This window comes from Haliotis rufescens, unplaced genomic scaffold (assembly GCF_023055435.1).
Source record: "Haliotis rufescens isolate VD_foot unplaced genomic scaffold, xgHalRufe1.0.p SCAF_12, whole genome shotgun sequence".
In the NCBI taxonomy this organism is placed as follows: Eukaryota; Metazoa; Mollusca; class Gastropoda; order Lepetellida; family Haliotidae; genus Haliotis; species Haliotis rufescens.
The window spans coordinates 26,152,045-26,168,926 of record NW_025963802.1 but is presented as its reverse complement, the minus strand read 5'-3'; the positions used below and the strand labels follow the sequence as shown (position 1 = coordinate 26,168,926).

At 42.3% G+C, this 16,882-nt stretch overlaps 1 protein-coding gene across 3 annotated transcripts in view; it reads left to right on the top strand.

The window, feature by feature from the left end:
- LOC124115886 (fibronectin type 3 and ankyrin repeat domains protein 1-like) overlaps positions 1-16,882 on the top strand; it is a 135,997-nt gene that overhangs the window by 78,606 nt on the left and 40,509 nt on the right. For all 3 annotated transcript variants that reach the window (XM_046477049.2, XM_046477057.2, XM_046477064.2), the window contains exons 5-6: positions 7,535-7,609; positions 13,501-13,566. In XM_046477049.2, the coding sequence (XP_046333005.1) occupies positions 7,535-7,609; positions 13,501-13,566 (141 nt within the window). The remainder of the gene's footprint in view (positions 1-7,534; positions 7,610-13,500; positions 13,567-16,882) is intronic.

Genomic DNA, 16,882 nt, shown 5'->3' with positions numbered 1-16,882 from the left:
AGCACTTTAGAGACACGTTTGCCAGGGGAAGGGGAACACACCAGTGAATACTATTGCTTCCTTGTGTGAATGTGTGTTAGAGTCAGTTCTCAGCTACATTATGCATGTTTCTCATAGGTGGTATATTTGAATTTGCAGCAAGTAAATTGGAAGCATACACATAGGATGACTTGTTATTCATCTGTCTACAAACAAGTTTGTATTGTTTGTGCAATACCCTTGGACACCGCCTCACAATCAAGCTGTTGGTTGCAATCTTTCCCAATTAAAAGCTAATTCAATTTGTTTCCACCATTTCCTTCTATACCATTCTTTATTCACTGTCTGTTGTCTAATAAATGCTGGGTGGTGCCTTTGATCTCGCCACTACGTGTAATAGAATGAACCATTAGACGATGATACGCATTAGGATTGCGGGGAAATATACAAGATTCGTTCTTGTATATCAAGGCACCAATTCATCTGTCATAAACTTTTTGTGTCTTTGTGTCCAAGTATATCTTCAAGTAACGAGAATGTGTCACATCTACAAGAGTGCATATACAGGCTAGGTATTTGCCCATAGCAAATGTTTACTACTTATTGTGTCAGTCTGGTTCACCAACACCTGCATACCTGTATATTCATGCTTAGTGTGGCAAACTGAAATTGAAAATTATGATAGTGAAAGAGGGGTTATTAGCCTTTTCCCCTGGGTGTTAGAAATGCTCTTATGTGAGTGACAGTGTATATTCAAGAGTACACTGAAATTTCATGGGCTCGATCGTAGCGCCACCTAAGTGGCTATTTGGAGTTATGTCCCTTCTATGTCCCTCCTACTGGCCAATCAGATTCCAACTTTCATATCACTTGCATTTGCTTCGACCAGTCAAGACAATCTCATCGATAATCAAGATCTATGTTGTAATAAAACAGGTCTTACCTCAAGAAGTGCATCAAATCATTTCAGTACCTTGATTAAAAACATGAAAAGATTTTGAAAATATCCATCTATGCCCGGTCGATTGTACACATGCTTTGCAAATCCTGCAGTTGACGGAAATCTGTACATTGAAATCCATGTTGTTTATCAATTATTCACACTGTACAAGAGCACTAATACCTCGCTACATGGAAACTGGGTCAACGTTTCCAGCCTGTCCTCATGACAGAGATTTGGCTCCCTTTGATCATTGAGCCTGACTAACCCAAATGTGTTTAGTGTAATAATTTACAGTTACAAATGTTTAAAAAAATATTTTCATACAGATTTCATAGATACACATATCATTATATATGTGTGAGACAAAGATATGGTTTCGTTTAAGAATTTGTTTACATCCATCAAACAATTACTCATATCAGCAAGTTTGCACCCTTCGATCATTATGGCCGAGTAACACAAACATGTTTAGTGTAATAATTTACAGTTGGGAATGTTGTAAAAAGTATTTTATAATTATTGATGTATTTCCCCTTAACATGTATCATTATGCATGTACAAGATAAAGATAAGGTCTCTTTTCAAAGTCTGTTTACATCTTTCCAACTATTACCCATCCCCATGTAACTTTCTCAAACTATAAACAAATAAAGCACTGTGCAATAACACCTTCCTCACAACTCCCATGTCGACCAACCATAGGCCTTCCCCACAGCCCCCGTGTAGACCCAACTATAGCCAGCATACATGGTACAACACCTTCCCAACAGCCCCCGTGTAGACCCAACTATAGCCAGCATACATGGTACAACACCTTCCCCACAGCCCCCGTGTAGACCCAACTATAGCCAGCATACATGGTACAACACCTTCCTTTAAGCCCGCATGTAGACCCAACTATAGCCAGTGTACATGGTACAACACCTTCCCAACAGCCCCCGTGTAGACCCAACTATAGCCAGCATACATGGTACAACACCTTCCCCACAGCCCCCGTGTAGACCCAACTATAGCCAGCATACATGGTACAACACCTTCCTTTAAGCCCGCATGTAGACCCAACTATAGCCAGTGTACATGGTACAACACCTTCCCCACAGCCCCCGTGTAGACCCAACTATAGCCAGCATACATGGTACAACACCTTCCTCACAGCCCCCATCTAGACCCAACTATAGCCAGTGTACATGGGATAACACCTTCCTCACAGCCCCCATGTAGACCCAACTATAGCCAAGTGTTCATAGGATAACACCTTCCTCACAGCCCCCGTGTTGACCCAACTATAGCCAGCATACATTGTATAACACCTTCCTCACAGCCCTTGTGTAGACCCAACTATAGCCACTGTACATGGGATTACACCTTCTTCACAGTCCCCGTGTAGACCCAACTATAGCCATCATACATGGTACAACACCTTCCTCACAGCCCCCAATGTAGACCCAACTATAGCCAAGCTTACATGGGATAACACCTTCCTCACAGCCCCTGTGTAGACCCAACTATAGTCAGTGTACATGGTATAACACCTTCCTCACAGCCCCAATGTAGACTCAACTATAGCCAAGCGTTCATGATATAACACCTCCTTCACAGCCTCTGTGTAGACCCAGCTTTAGCCAGCGTACATGGGATAACACCTTCCTCACAGCCCCCGTCTAGACCCAACTATAGCCAATTTTCCTTATTTTGCTGTGTGCCACTAAATGACCCAGAATTACAATTAATCACACATAATTGTTTCAATATGCGGAATTCTGCACAGGGATAAACTGAATCCATAAAAAACAGGAACAGGAAGTGTCAAATAGGAACAAGAAAACAGCACATATATAAGTGAATACATACATACATGTATAAACTAAAGAAGGAGGTGTACATGGTATAACACCTTCCTCACAGCCCCAATGTAGACTCAACTATAGCCAAGCGTACATGGTATAACACCTTCTTCACAGCCCCCGTGTAGACCCAACTATAGCCAAGCGTACATGGGATAACACCTTCTTCACAGCCCCCGTGTAGACCCAACTATAGCCAAGCGTACATGGTATAACACCTTCTTCACAGCCCCTGTGTAGACCCAACTATAGCCAAGTGTTCATAGGAAAACACCTTCCTCACAGCCCCCATGTAGACTCAACTATAGCCAACCGTACATTGTATAACACCTTCTTCACAGCCCTTGTGTAGACCCAGCCATCGCCAAGCGTACATGAAATAACACCTTCCTCACAGCCCCCATGTAGACCCAACTATAGCCAAGCGTACATTGTATAACACCTTCTTCACAGCCCTTGTGTAGACCCAGCCATCGCCAAGCTTACATGGAAGGTGTTATCCCATGTACGCTGGCTATAGCTGGGTCTACACAGAGGCTGTGAAGGAGGTGTTATATCATGTACGCTTGGCTATAGTTGAGTCTACATTGGGGCTGTGAGGAAGGTGTTATACCATGTACAATGACTATAGTTGGGTCTACATGGGGGCTGTGAGGAAGGTGTTATACCATGTAGACTGGCAATAGTTGGGTCTACACAGGGGCTGTGAGGAAGGTGTTATCCCATGTAAGCTTGGCTATAGTTGGGTCTACACGGGGACTGTGAAGAAGGTGTTATACCATGTACGCTGATAATAGTTGGGTCTACACGGGGGTTGTGAAGAAGATGTTATACCATGTACGCTTGGCGATGGCTGGGTCTACACAAGGGCTGTGAAGAAGGTGTTATACAATGTACGCTTGGCTATAGTTGGGTCTACACGGGGACTGTAAGGAAGGTGTTATACCATGTACGCTGGCTATAGTTGGGTCTACATGGGGGCTGTGAGGAAGGTGTTATCCCATGTACGCTGGCTATAGCTGGGTCTACACAGGGGCTGTGAAGAAGGTGTTATCCCATGTACACTGGCTATAGTTGGGTCTACACAAGGGCTGTGAGGAAGGTGTTATCCCATGTACGCTGGCTATAGTTGGGTCTACACGGGGGCTGTGAGGAAGGTGTTGTACAATGTATGATGGCTATAGTTGGGTCTACACGGGGACTGTGAAGAAGGTGTAATCCCATGTACAGTGGCTATAGTTGGGTCTACACAAGGGCTGTGAGGAAGGTGTTATACAATGTATGCTGGCTATAGTTGGGTCTACACGGGGGCTGTGAGGAAGGTGTTATCCCATGTACGCTGGCTATAGTTAGGTCTACACGGGGGCTGTGAGGAAGGTGTTATCGCATGTACGCTGGCTATAGTTGGGTCTACACGGGGGCTGTGAGGAAGGTGTTATCCCATACACTGGCTATAGTTAGGTCTACATGGGGGCTGTGAGGAAGGTGTTATCCCATGTATGCTGGCTATAGTTAGGTCTACATGGGGGCTGTAAGGAAGGTGTTATCCCATACACTGGCTATAGTTGAGTCTACACGGGGGCTGTGAGGAAGGTGTTATCCCATGTACGCTGGCTATAGTTGGGTCTACACGGGGGCTGTGAGGAAGGTGTTATCCCATGTACGCTGGCTATAGTTGGGTCTACACGGGGGCTGTGAGGAAGGTGTTATCCCATACACTGGCTATAGTTAGGTCTACATGGGGGCTGTGAGGAAGGTGTTATCCCATGTATGCTGGCTATAGTTAGGTCTACACGGGGGCTGTGAGGAAGGTGTTATCCCATGTACGCTGGCTATAGTTGGGTCTACATGGGGGCTGTGAGGAAGGTGTTATCCCATGTACGCTGGATATAGTTGGGCCTACACGGGGGCTGTGAGGAAGGTGTTTATCCCATGTACACTGGCTATAGTTGGGTCTACATGGGGGCTGTGGGGAAGGTGTTGTACCATGTATGCTGGCTATAGTTGGGTCTACACAGGGACTGTGAGGAAGGTGTTATCCCATGTACACTTGCTATAGTTGGGTCTACACAGGGGCTGTGAGGAAGGTGTTGTACCATGTATGCTGGCTATAGTTGGGTCTACACAAGGGCTGTGAGGAAGGTGTTATCCTATGAACACTTGGCTATAGTTGGGTCTACATGGGGGCTGTGAGGAAGGTGTTATACCATGTACGCTGGGCTATAGTTGGGTCTACACTGGGGCTGTGGGGAAAGTGTTATCCCATACACTGGCTATAGTTGGGTCTACATGGGGGCTGTGAGGAAGGTGTTATACCATGTACACTTGGCTATAGTTGGGTCTAGACGGGGGCTGTGAGGAAGGTGTTATACCATGTATGCTGGCTATAGTTGGGTCTACATGGGGGCTGTTAGGAAGGTGTTATACCATGTACGCTTGGCTATAGTTGGGTCTACACAGGGGCTGTGAGGAAGGTGTTATACCATGTACGCTTGGCTATAGTTGGGTCTACATGGGGGCTGTGAGGAAGGTGTTATCCAATGTACACTTGGCTATAGTTGAGTCTACATTGGGGCTGTGAGGAAGGTGTTATACCATGTACGCTTGGCGATGGCTGGGTCTACACAAGGGCTGTGAATAAGGTGTTATACAATGTATGCTTGGCTATTGTTGGGTCTACACGGGGACTGTTAGGAAGGTGTTATACCATGTAGACTGGCAATAGTTGGGTCTACACGGGCTGTGAGGAAGGTGTTATCCCATGTAAGCTTGGCTATAGTTGGGTCTACATGGGGGCTGTGAGGAAGGTGTTATCCTATGAACACTTGGCTATAGTTGGGTCTACATGGGGGCTGTGAGGAAGGTGTTATACCATGTACACTTGGCTATAGTTGGGTCTAGACGGGGGCTGTGAGGAAGGTGTTATACCATGTATGCTGGCTATAGTTTGGTCTACACAGGGGCTGTGGAGAAGGTGTTTTGCCATGTATGCTTGGCTATAGTTGGGTCTACACGGGGGCTGTGAGGAAGGTGTTATCCCATGTACGCTGGCTATAGCTGGGTCTACACAGAGGCTGTGAAGGAGGTGTTATATCATGTACGCTTGGCTGTAGTTGAGTCTACATTGGGGCTGTGAGGAAGGTGTTATACCATGTACACCTCCTTCTTTAGTTTATACATGTATGTATGTATTCACTTATATATGTGCTGTTTTCTTGTTCCTATTTGACACTTCCTGTTCCTGTTTTTTATGGATTCAGTTTATCCCTGTGCAGAATTCCGCATATTGAAACAATTATGTGTGATTAATTGTAATTCTGGGTCATTTAGTGGAACACAGCAAAATAAGGAAAATCTTGCACAATAAATTTTCTTATGCAAAACATATGATGATACTGGTAGCGAAGTGATAAGTTATAACATTGTGGGCAGCCGTGGCCATACATCGAATGGGGTATGTTGAGGTGGAGACAACTACTTGGGTGCAGCGAGGACCACTAATGTACATCACACATTAATTTCAAATTAATACAAGATTTTTCAGCTGTCTTATTTGATACCTGTCTGATTGTAATAACCAACACAATATGTGTTAAATGTGTTTGAATGAACAAGTTCAAGGATTACACTTATCACATGTTCCACATGGAAATATTTATAGTTAATAGTTTACTTCAATTTTAACCGTATTGAAATTAAAATATATATGTCTAATGCAAATATGTCTATGTTTATCAGCTTGGTGGGAACAATGCACTTCATGCTGTTATCAACATTAACTGTGTGGCCACACTAATTTGGATGTCCCTCCATGTGTGTTTACTTACATACATCCACTTTGATAAAACCATTGTCACAGTGGTATTTATCAAACTACTACATGCAAGAACAAATACATGTACCGGTAGATTTGCACAAGACAAGAGACACAATGCAAGTTGATCATAAATATAATATTCACGTCAAAAAGAATAATTACGGACAGCATTATTATGGCAGAAATACTTTTCAAATTGTGGTTTATTTATCAAACATTGCCTACAATCAGTTCACTGTGTAGCATCACCTACAGAGTATATAGCTGTGGCCGCCACACATTGATGGCGTGATAGTCCCACAAAGGTCCTAATTAGTGCCAGAAAACAGTAAAATAGTTTTCACAGAAATCTGCAGATATTTGTGGATTATTCATGAATTATTCACAAATACTCCATGGATTGTTTGCAATTATTCTGCAGTACATAACAAAATTTTGCTATAAGTCTATATCTTCTTCTTAGCTCATGGAAATATTTTTGAGACATTGATCAGTCATGTCAAGGGTTTAGTTTCGAGAATGATACTTTTGTTAACTTTATGGAAAAAAGTAACATGGTCAATGCCTTTGAATTGTTTTCTTTATGTTTTCAAGCCACTGTGTGATGTAACGTCAAATACTATTGTGTTGAACTGTGAAGTGTCAAACTTGTGGTTGTCTCAAAGTAACAGTTTAGTCCCTGCATATTTGTTCTATATTCATCATTTTCAGTTGTGTCGAACCTCGGATAACTTGAAGTAGGTCCCTTCCTTCGACACAACAGTGTCTGACTGTATATGCATTTGATCTAAGTGGTTTTATTCATAAAAAATGGAAATTAGTCAAGATTATCAAGTTATTGTAAGTCATTATTCATGACAATAATGAAAATCATAGAGATGAACTATATAGCTAAATGCAAAATCTATACAGTTTCAATAATCTTTTATATCTTGGTTGTTCTTTTTGCAGAGATGTGTCTGTAGATGTGCCAGACAAATACGGCTTCAGTGCACTGATGCAGGCTTCCCAGAAAGGTTTGATAGAGTAAGTAGAGTGTGAAGATATGTACCAACTGCCTATATAACAATTGCTGATGAGCCAATTTTGCAAAAGCTGTATTCCAAACATGGCTCCTTTGTCTTTAACTATGTAGTTGTAGTGTCAGAGACCACTTGGCAATGACAGAACTAAGACTCCTGTGAATGCATAAGATTATATATAATGCTTTAATACTGATCTTTAAATTAACTGGTAAGATTTTCTAGCACTGCTTCATGAGTAAACCCAGTAAATGATGTAAACAAATGTACTTCTGACTGTTATGCCTGTCTAAAACATATTCAAAAGGATCCATAACAAGCTAGAGAGTAGGCGTGAAATGTTTAGAATAGTTTTTGAAATGCCATCATTTCACAGAATGTCATCATGGGTTTTCAGAAGCTGTAATAATAGGGCATCAAATTGTACCACACGAGAACAGGTGGTTATGCTGGCTTGGGTCCCCACTTGGATAGGTGACCCCTGCTGACCCAGTATAACCTCTTTTACATAATAGCCAATATTTCTGTATACTATAAAATCTTATCGTGACTTTTCTCTTCTCTGCCGACCAATCCCAATGAAGACAATATTCCTGCCAAAACGTCCTCTGGGCATGCACGAGGCGGGAAAAACATCACTTCTTCTCTGGGTGTGCTAAAGTGGACAGGAAAATTGACCCAGCAAATTTAGCTACACAATTTGTTGGTCTTCTCACTGTAGTATTCTTAAAAAAAAATCACAGATTAGTCGATACTAACTACTACATATTTGTTATATTATTGTACGTTGTGAAGCATTTTTCATGTAAGTAGAGTGTTAATGAACATCTTGGGAATGGATTCCCCCCGACCATGCCTGGACTGGCCAACAGATCTCATGGATCTTCATCTATCATCTGGGGCGGTCGGGTAGCCTAATGGTTAAAGCGTTCGCTTGTCACGCCGAAGACCCGGGTTTGATTCCTGACATTGGTACAATGTGTGAAGCCCATTTCTGGTGTCCCCGCCGTGATATTGCTGGAATATTGCTAAAAGCGGCATAAAGCGGCATAAAGCGGCATACAGCCAAACTCACTCACTCATCTATCATCTATGTAGAGGGGTATTGTGTGCAGTGGATTCTAGATGTGAGCATTGTAAATCAATATCAGATGTGCAATAAAAAGGATTAATGTTGGCGTGGAATTCACAGTCGAAGGATTCATCTAAAAAGACCTAAAAAGAAATCTACAAGATCATCATCATCATCTAATAAGGATAAGCCATCTAAGGTTTCACTTGACAATGAGAGTGCTCAGGAGCAACTTCTCACCACATCCCACCTGGGCAAGACTCACCACATCCCACCTGGGCAAGAATCACCTCATCCCACCTGGGCAAGACTCACCACATCTCACCTGGGCAAGACTCACCACATCTCACCTGGGCAAGACTCACCACATCTCACCCGGGCAAAACTCACCACATCCCACCAGGGCAAGACTCACCACATCCCACCTGGGCAACAAGAAAGTGAAACATGGCGATAACATCAAGCATTCATCCCCTGCTCACTTGCCCATGGAAAAGGAAACGGTGTAAGATCCTGGCGTGGAAGACGTTGCTAAGCACCAGGACTCAATGGATAAGGGGGACGAAGGTTTGACTTGCCAAAAGGCAAGCTACTGGCCCGGCAAACCTGACTCCACTTGTTCCTTTCAGTTTGAAGAAGTTCATGATGGCTCAGACTAAACGAATGCAATCAAGGAATCAGTTGATCAACTTTCTCTGAAAAAAGATATTTCGGCACTACAACACACTGTCTCCAAAGATAAATCAGCTAAGAGGGATAAATCTGCTAGCCTCCCTTTTACAGATATTGATGAGAATGTTGCTCATTCTACTAGAGTTTCAGCAGAGATTTATGATTCTTCTTAATGGACATTTTCGAAGCTTGTGTCAGAGACTCACTACAGAGTATGTGCTGCTAAAGTTGCCTCTCCCTACCCTGATGAAGAGTTACCTATGGGTTTTAAATTGGATAGTCTGAGACATGATGTTAGATGACATGCTGCATAAGCCACCAAGAGGAAGCCCTCAGCCACCTGTGTTCATGCAGATCTCTCATCTGATGACAGCTTGGGTAATTATCACGCTTGTGAAGCATCCCATTACTCAGATCATGGATTGTGCTCTCACCACTTACCTGTCTGAAACTGTTTCATGGTTCAGTTATAAGGATCAGCAGGATTTGTTTAGACCAGATTTCTCATGTGCAGAGATTATTGAGGACTTGTACATCATCATACCTTCTGGTCAACCCCATGCAAACGAAGCCTGTCCAACAATGGTCTGAACATCCGGTACCAGTGGAAAGTCCACCTCAACCTGAGGTTTTCCACACTTCATCCTTGCCGTCTTTTACAGCCAAGATATTACAACACACTGATGCTTTATGAGCCAAAGCAAGGGAATATAAAGCACGTCTACATAAGGCTTCAATTAACCTCCTAGATAGGTAGACCCTCACATCATTACTCCAATGTCATGGATGATTCCACTTTCCAACCACTTTGCAGAGGTAGAGGTAGACATCCCAGAGGCAGAAGTAAAGACTGTAGCTGGCTATTTACCAGAATCCCCTGTTCATCCAAATCCTTTTGAACTTGCTTTGTCAATGGACCTTGATTCAAGACTACCAGACTGCAACACAACTCCAACTCCGGGACCAGTGGGAGGGCGACTCATGTTAGATGACAAAAATTTAAAGTTAGTAACGTTAGACTGGAAGTTGTAAGGACTGGATACCAGCTCCTATTCCATCATTGTCCAGCCCTTGTATTCCAGCCAGTAAGCCGACAATTCCATTTCGAAGGGCACAAGTTGGCGGCCATGAACTTGTCCATAGGGAAAATACCTGACAAAGGAGCCATACAAGCACTGGAAGAATCAGAAAACACCATAGGATTCTACTCCCCAGATTTCCTGGTTCTGAAGAAAGAGAGATTATCTGCTCAACAGAGATAATTTGCTGCATCCGCCCAAGTTTCAAACGGAACTCAGAACATCACCCAGGTTACAAGATTGGGCCAAAAGTCTGGATTTACACAAACCTGCATACAGTGAAGTCTGGTTAATTCGACACTCGTTCATCCGACAATCGGCTTCATCCGACACTAATGATTGGAACCGATTAAATCAGTGCTATTTATACCTGTTAATCCGATAGTCTCGCACTCTGACTCCGATGGACCACATTTGCAACAAATTACTGGAATCACTCATTTATGAGTCTCGTTAATCTGACACAGTGATCAGCATACTCTGCGGTCATCTGGCTGTGAAAAAAAAAAAAATTCTTGCCGTTTCAACAAATTCCAGCAAAATGTACGAACGTTTGGGAATCAAATAAGTTTTATTTAAGAACTTCAAGAAATGATTGAGATTTATCTACAAAAATTTCCTATTCGGGGTAATTCGGGATATTCAGGGTTGTAGTGAAAGGGGGGCATTACCTGGGGTTTCTAGTACATACATCCAACCAAATCTGAATTGACACCTGTACAGGAGAGCACTTACATAGTAGCCAGATGTTTGCTTCACAGACGCAAGGCAAGAGGCCTAATTTCGGAATCTCTAAAACTACCCAACAGATCTTGCAGGTGGTGTATGTCATCATGGTCATCACATCGCTTCAGGACCAATAGAGGCAGGCTCCAATTATGTTCACTACAGGACTGGATAAACACCACAAGTTCTCTCAACTTAGAATCTATGATTCAAACTCCAACAACAGAACTATTATAATTGAATTGGTGGCTCATGATACCTCCTCCAGATCATCATCTTTTCACAGATGCATTTTAGCATTGGATGGGTGCACACATGGATAGTGCAACAGCCCAGCAGGGAGATTGGTCAGAGGAAGACAAGATGCTTCATATGAATTGTCAGGAAATGAAGACCATTGACCTGGCACGCAGGACATGGAGTCAAAGACTACTTCAGTCTTCAGTGTTAGTAGCATAGACATCACTTCTGTAGTAGAGTACATCAAGAGGCAGGGTGGTAATAAGATCAGAGAATTTAATGAAGAAGGTTTCATATTTGTTCAGATTGGGAGTCTCAGTCAACTGCAGAGAGGAACCTTGCCACATCCTGGGAAAATTCAACATCCTGGCAGATTGTCTTTCATGGAGAAACAAGTAATTCCGACAAAATGATCTCTTCGATATGTTCAGTGTTCAGATGGATCGTCACGATATGGCTGAAATATTGCCGATGTGACGTAAAGCATTAACTCACTCACTCACTGTTCAGATGGATTATGATGAATAGGACACTCCTCATCTTGATCATTTTAACACCTGCCTGAATCACAAACCTGGCTTGGCCAAGCAGGTCTTGGTACCCAAGATATATATATTCTGCCTTCATTGGGATGGTTGATAGCTGGAAGTGAAGAGGAACATCTGTTCACAATATTCAGATACTATAGTGGCTAATGTCTACGATGTAATAGAGGTAGTATTCCTAGAATTATAACTAATGTTTGATTTCTCTATCATTATGACAGTTTACGTTGATTAAAGATATATGTAGCCACCGAGTGTCTTGAAATTTTTGGTTCTTTTAGTATGTTATTCCATGTATACTGCCGCAAGAAGCACGAATACCATACATTTTGTTTGATATATGAAGAATTACTCATATTCAAGAGTTATTAGATTGGTTTGATGCACAAACGAACATACTGTCATGTTGCATGAATCAATGTTCATGAACGCATCACATGCGACATTGTAGATCCATGACTAAAGATGCACCATTTGTCTCGTGCAGGATTAGCATGTAAATTTTGGAAATCATGTGCAGCAAATCGTGATAAGAATAAAGACATGCTGTGGTAACAACAGACCAATTGTTAGTTTGGTACACATTGGAAACATCTCTTCTTAATGTACATACTTTTCTATGGTTTCAATTGTTTTTCTCGAGTTTATGACAGATGTTAAAAATTTCATACCTGATATTCCTCCTATATACCTCTTGGGATTTTTTCTGATGTGTGATTGGATGACATTGAAGGTCAAGATCACTCAGTATGAAGGTGACAAAAAAGGTTGTGTAAATGCTGCACCTGGTACATCAGACTGGTTGTGAACCATGACACATCAGACTGGTTGTGAACCATGATACATCAGACTGGTTGTGAACCATGATACATCAGACTGGTTGTGAACCATGATACACCAGACTGGTTGTGAACCATGATACATCAGACTGGTTGTGAACCATGATACATCAGACTGGTTGTGAACCATGATACATCAGACTGGTTATGAACCATGATACATCAGACTGGTTGTGAACCATGATACATCAGACTGGTTGTGAACCATGACACATCAGACTGGTTGTGAACCATGACACATCAGACTGGTTGTGAACCATGATACATCAGACTGGTTGTGAACCATGACACATCAGACTGGTTGTGAACCATGACACATCAGACTGGTTGTGAACCATGATACACCAGACTGGTTGTGAACCATGATACATCAGACTGGTTGTGAACCATGATACATCAGACTGGTTATGAACGATGATACATCAGACTGGTTGTGAACCATGATACATCAGACTGGTTGTGAACCATGATACATCAGACTGGTTATGAACGATGATACATCAGACTGGTTATGAACCATGATACATCAGACTGGTTGTGAACCATGATACATCAGACTGGTTGTGAACCATGATACATCAGACTGGTTGTGAACCATGACACATCAGACTGGTTGTGAACCATGATACTATACTTGATTTTGAAGTATTACAGTGAAACAGGAAGTCTTTGTGTGTATTCCTATGAATTATTTGCCTAATTTATTTTTAACCTTTTTTCAGTATAGTTCAGCTGTTGCTAGATCATGGTGCAGACATCCATCTTAAGACTGATGCAGGCAAAACATGGTAAGTGTAACAACATTTTGTAACATTGAAGTAAAAACAGACACATATAGGATATTGCTCCAGCTTCAATTTAATATCTGGTCACATGTCAGTCCACTCTATTTAGGGACAGAAAACAAGGTCAGTGTTAGTTGACCAACCCGAATTGGTTGTCATTGATTGGGAGGTTTTTTTAGTTTATAGGGTTTCTGCACTACAGGTAAACAAAATGGTTATATTTAGTTGGCAAGTTGGAATGCTGTATTAATGTTTTTACGATGTAGTTACTCCAATCACAAGTGAGAAAATGCTAATTTAACTCTATAATTTGATTGTAATCTGGTATTAATTTTATTCTATGAACTAGTACCCCGTCTAAGGATACTGGACAACATAACTGCATATACACTGTATTCGGGAGGAATAGTGGTTTTGAAAAAATATTCACTGGTAAGATATTATTGATGTTAAATACGGAGAAAATGCTATCACTATTCTGTTTGATAAAAGTATGTTTGGTTTTGATAGAGATACATTATGTGTGTTTACATATATCCAACCGGAGAGATCGACCTGGTATGATAACAGAGATAGACAAAATGGGGTAGAGATTTTACTGTATTTTTTATTGAGTATAATTCTTGTGAATACCCTACCTCTATTACATCATTGCCATAAATTCCTGTTTATGGTGAGAACCACACTACAAATTTTTATAAATTTTCAACAGATGTCCTCTTCACTGCCAACATATCTAATAGTTGTGAGGGAAACCCTATCCCTTGCCAGGTGAGCCACCGCGCATGCGCAAGGCGGGAATCTCCTCACTTCTTTCCTGTGTGTCCAGATGACAACAAGGAAAATCTTTTGTTGCATACATCTGTACACGTAATTGCTGTTCCACACTTACAACACTAGATCATCTCAAGAGTGTATAAGAAGTCAGAAGTCGCTTGTAAGTAATTAGTTAGAAAAGTGTTTTGGGATGAGTACTTCATCCCAAAAACAGACACCCGTCTGTTCAGCTTGTGGGCAACATCAAATCACTGGTCACCCTCACCCTACGTGCATATCGTGCAAAAGGGAACCGATGTACCTTTCGGGTTTTAACGTAACCAGTCACGTACATCCGGAAGCTCAATGACCCTGATTATAAAAAACACTAGAGCGTCAGCAAAATATTCATCTGCTTCATGTAAGAAAGTGATTAAGTCCGTTGTGACTACTAAAGATAATCACGTGGGTAAAAAGCGAGTGTCGTGCGAGGACGCTGTCTCGCCTTATGAGGAGAAGAGATCTCGTCGCTCATCCCACTCTCCCAATATAGTTAAGGAGCCGATGTACCTTTCAGACTTCAATGTAGCCTGTCATGTGCATCTGGCAGCGACTGGTAAGGTGGATCATCTAGGCTTGGAAGAAGCAACTGATCTCCACTCTATGCAACGCTCCCCCTTTAACTTAAATGAGTTCAGAGAAAACAATGTTTGTAATGATTGATAAACGCATGCAATCAATGTCTAATGAAGTCACATATCTAAAAAGGATCCGTCGCACAACCCCGGCATGGCCAAAAAGGGATTGATCACGAGATTCAAAAGAGATCTAAGGCTGAATATGGCAGAACACCCTCATACAGCAGACATGCACAAGGTCACGCTGAATCAGATTATTATGAGGACAGTAGGAGAGTCATAAAAAGAGATCGAGAATCTCATAGATTACCTCCCTACCACGCACACCATAGGGTAAATCGTGAATCACGGGCATCGCATCGCAGTATGCACAGAAATACACACCAGTCACCCTCTAGCCACTATGATAGACGAACGGACAAAGCTGGTGCAAATCAGGATAGAATTCCTAAGCATGCGCCATCTCATACTGCCACACAGTCCAGTTATATGGGCGGAGAAAGCGAGGGAGATGTTACGTCACAATCATACAGTTATAGAACATGTGATTCCCACACTGCTAGCCGTAGATCAGACGATCAGGATTACGCTACCCTAAGCCATATGACCCACTCCCAGCGCAGCCTGAGTAGGGGGTGCGGATCTATAGCTAACACTGGTTCTTCATGCAATGGGGACTCTACTACGGAGGATAATTATAGACAAAATAATTATTCCATTAAAGATATCATTGCAGAACTTTATAATCTAATGCCCGCCTTAATACCAGAAAGCAAGGACAAAACGCTCGTTAAACCCTTGTTAGAACGTGCTGGGTATGAAAAACCTGTCAGTAAGACTGAAGAATTCCATACCCTCCCCTGTCCGTCATATATTGATGACGTCATCAAGAAAATTGAAGATTCATGATGAAGAATTCTATGATCTGGTTAAGGAACCTAACACCAAAATGCATGTTGACATTGCCAAAATCAGGAACTTAGGTTACATCAACAAACAGATGATTAATATCAGTTCATACATTAACTGGATTGCAGCTGGAGTTCGCCACATCATACCACCAAACAACCAGAGCGAGGACTACCCTTAGACACCCCCACGGATATGACACTACAGCAGACCGGATTCATTCACAGCTCACTGGACCACATACTGAAGATGCAGGAAGATCTTCAATCAGCACAAGTTTGGATGTCAGCACAGTTCCTGCTCATGCAAAGAAAACATTTACTACAGCAAGTTCATCATATGATCCCAGAGCCATTAAGAAGATCCATGCTATCACAGCCTATCACAGCGTCGCAGATATTCAACGGAAGACTGAAGTCAGTGAAGGAAGCCATTGCATCGTCAACTAGCCAGAAGTTTCAAGAATCTACCATCTCGTTGGCATCCAGGATACAGAGACGGCCGGCAGATATTCAGCATCAACAACAGAATCCTAGATCTCGTCATGTGAATCCTGGCCGGGATTCTTTTCGAGCCTCTACATGGAAGAACAGATCATTTCAACCCAAGTACAGGAACTCCAAAGATGATCATCCCACTTCGCAGAGAGGACGAAGCAGAGGCAAAGGCAGTCTCCGAAGGGGATACCGCCGGAAATGACTCAACCAGAAATCTACAGACCCCTTCAGATCCTACCAACATCACCTGCCCAATGGACAACGATTTAGAACTATAGAAGATCAAAGATACAACCACATCGAATCCATTGGAACTAGCCAGTCTCACAGACCTCGACCCAAGTTCAGCATTCATCCGACCACGGGACCAGTCGAAGGTCGTCTTATGCAGTACGCAGACAACTGGAAGACCATCACAGAGGACTCATGGTTGCTCAAAGTAGTAAGAAAAGGATACAAACTTCACTTCTCAAAACGACCAAGACTAGTCATCCACCCTACCGGACCCCGATTCCAGCT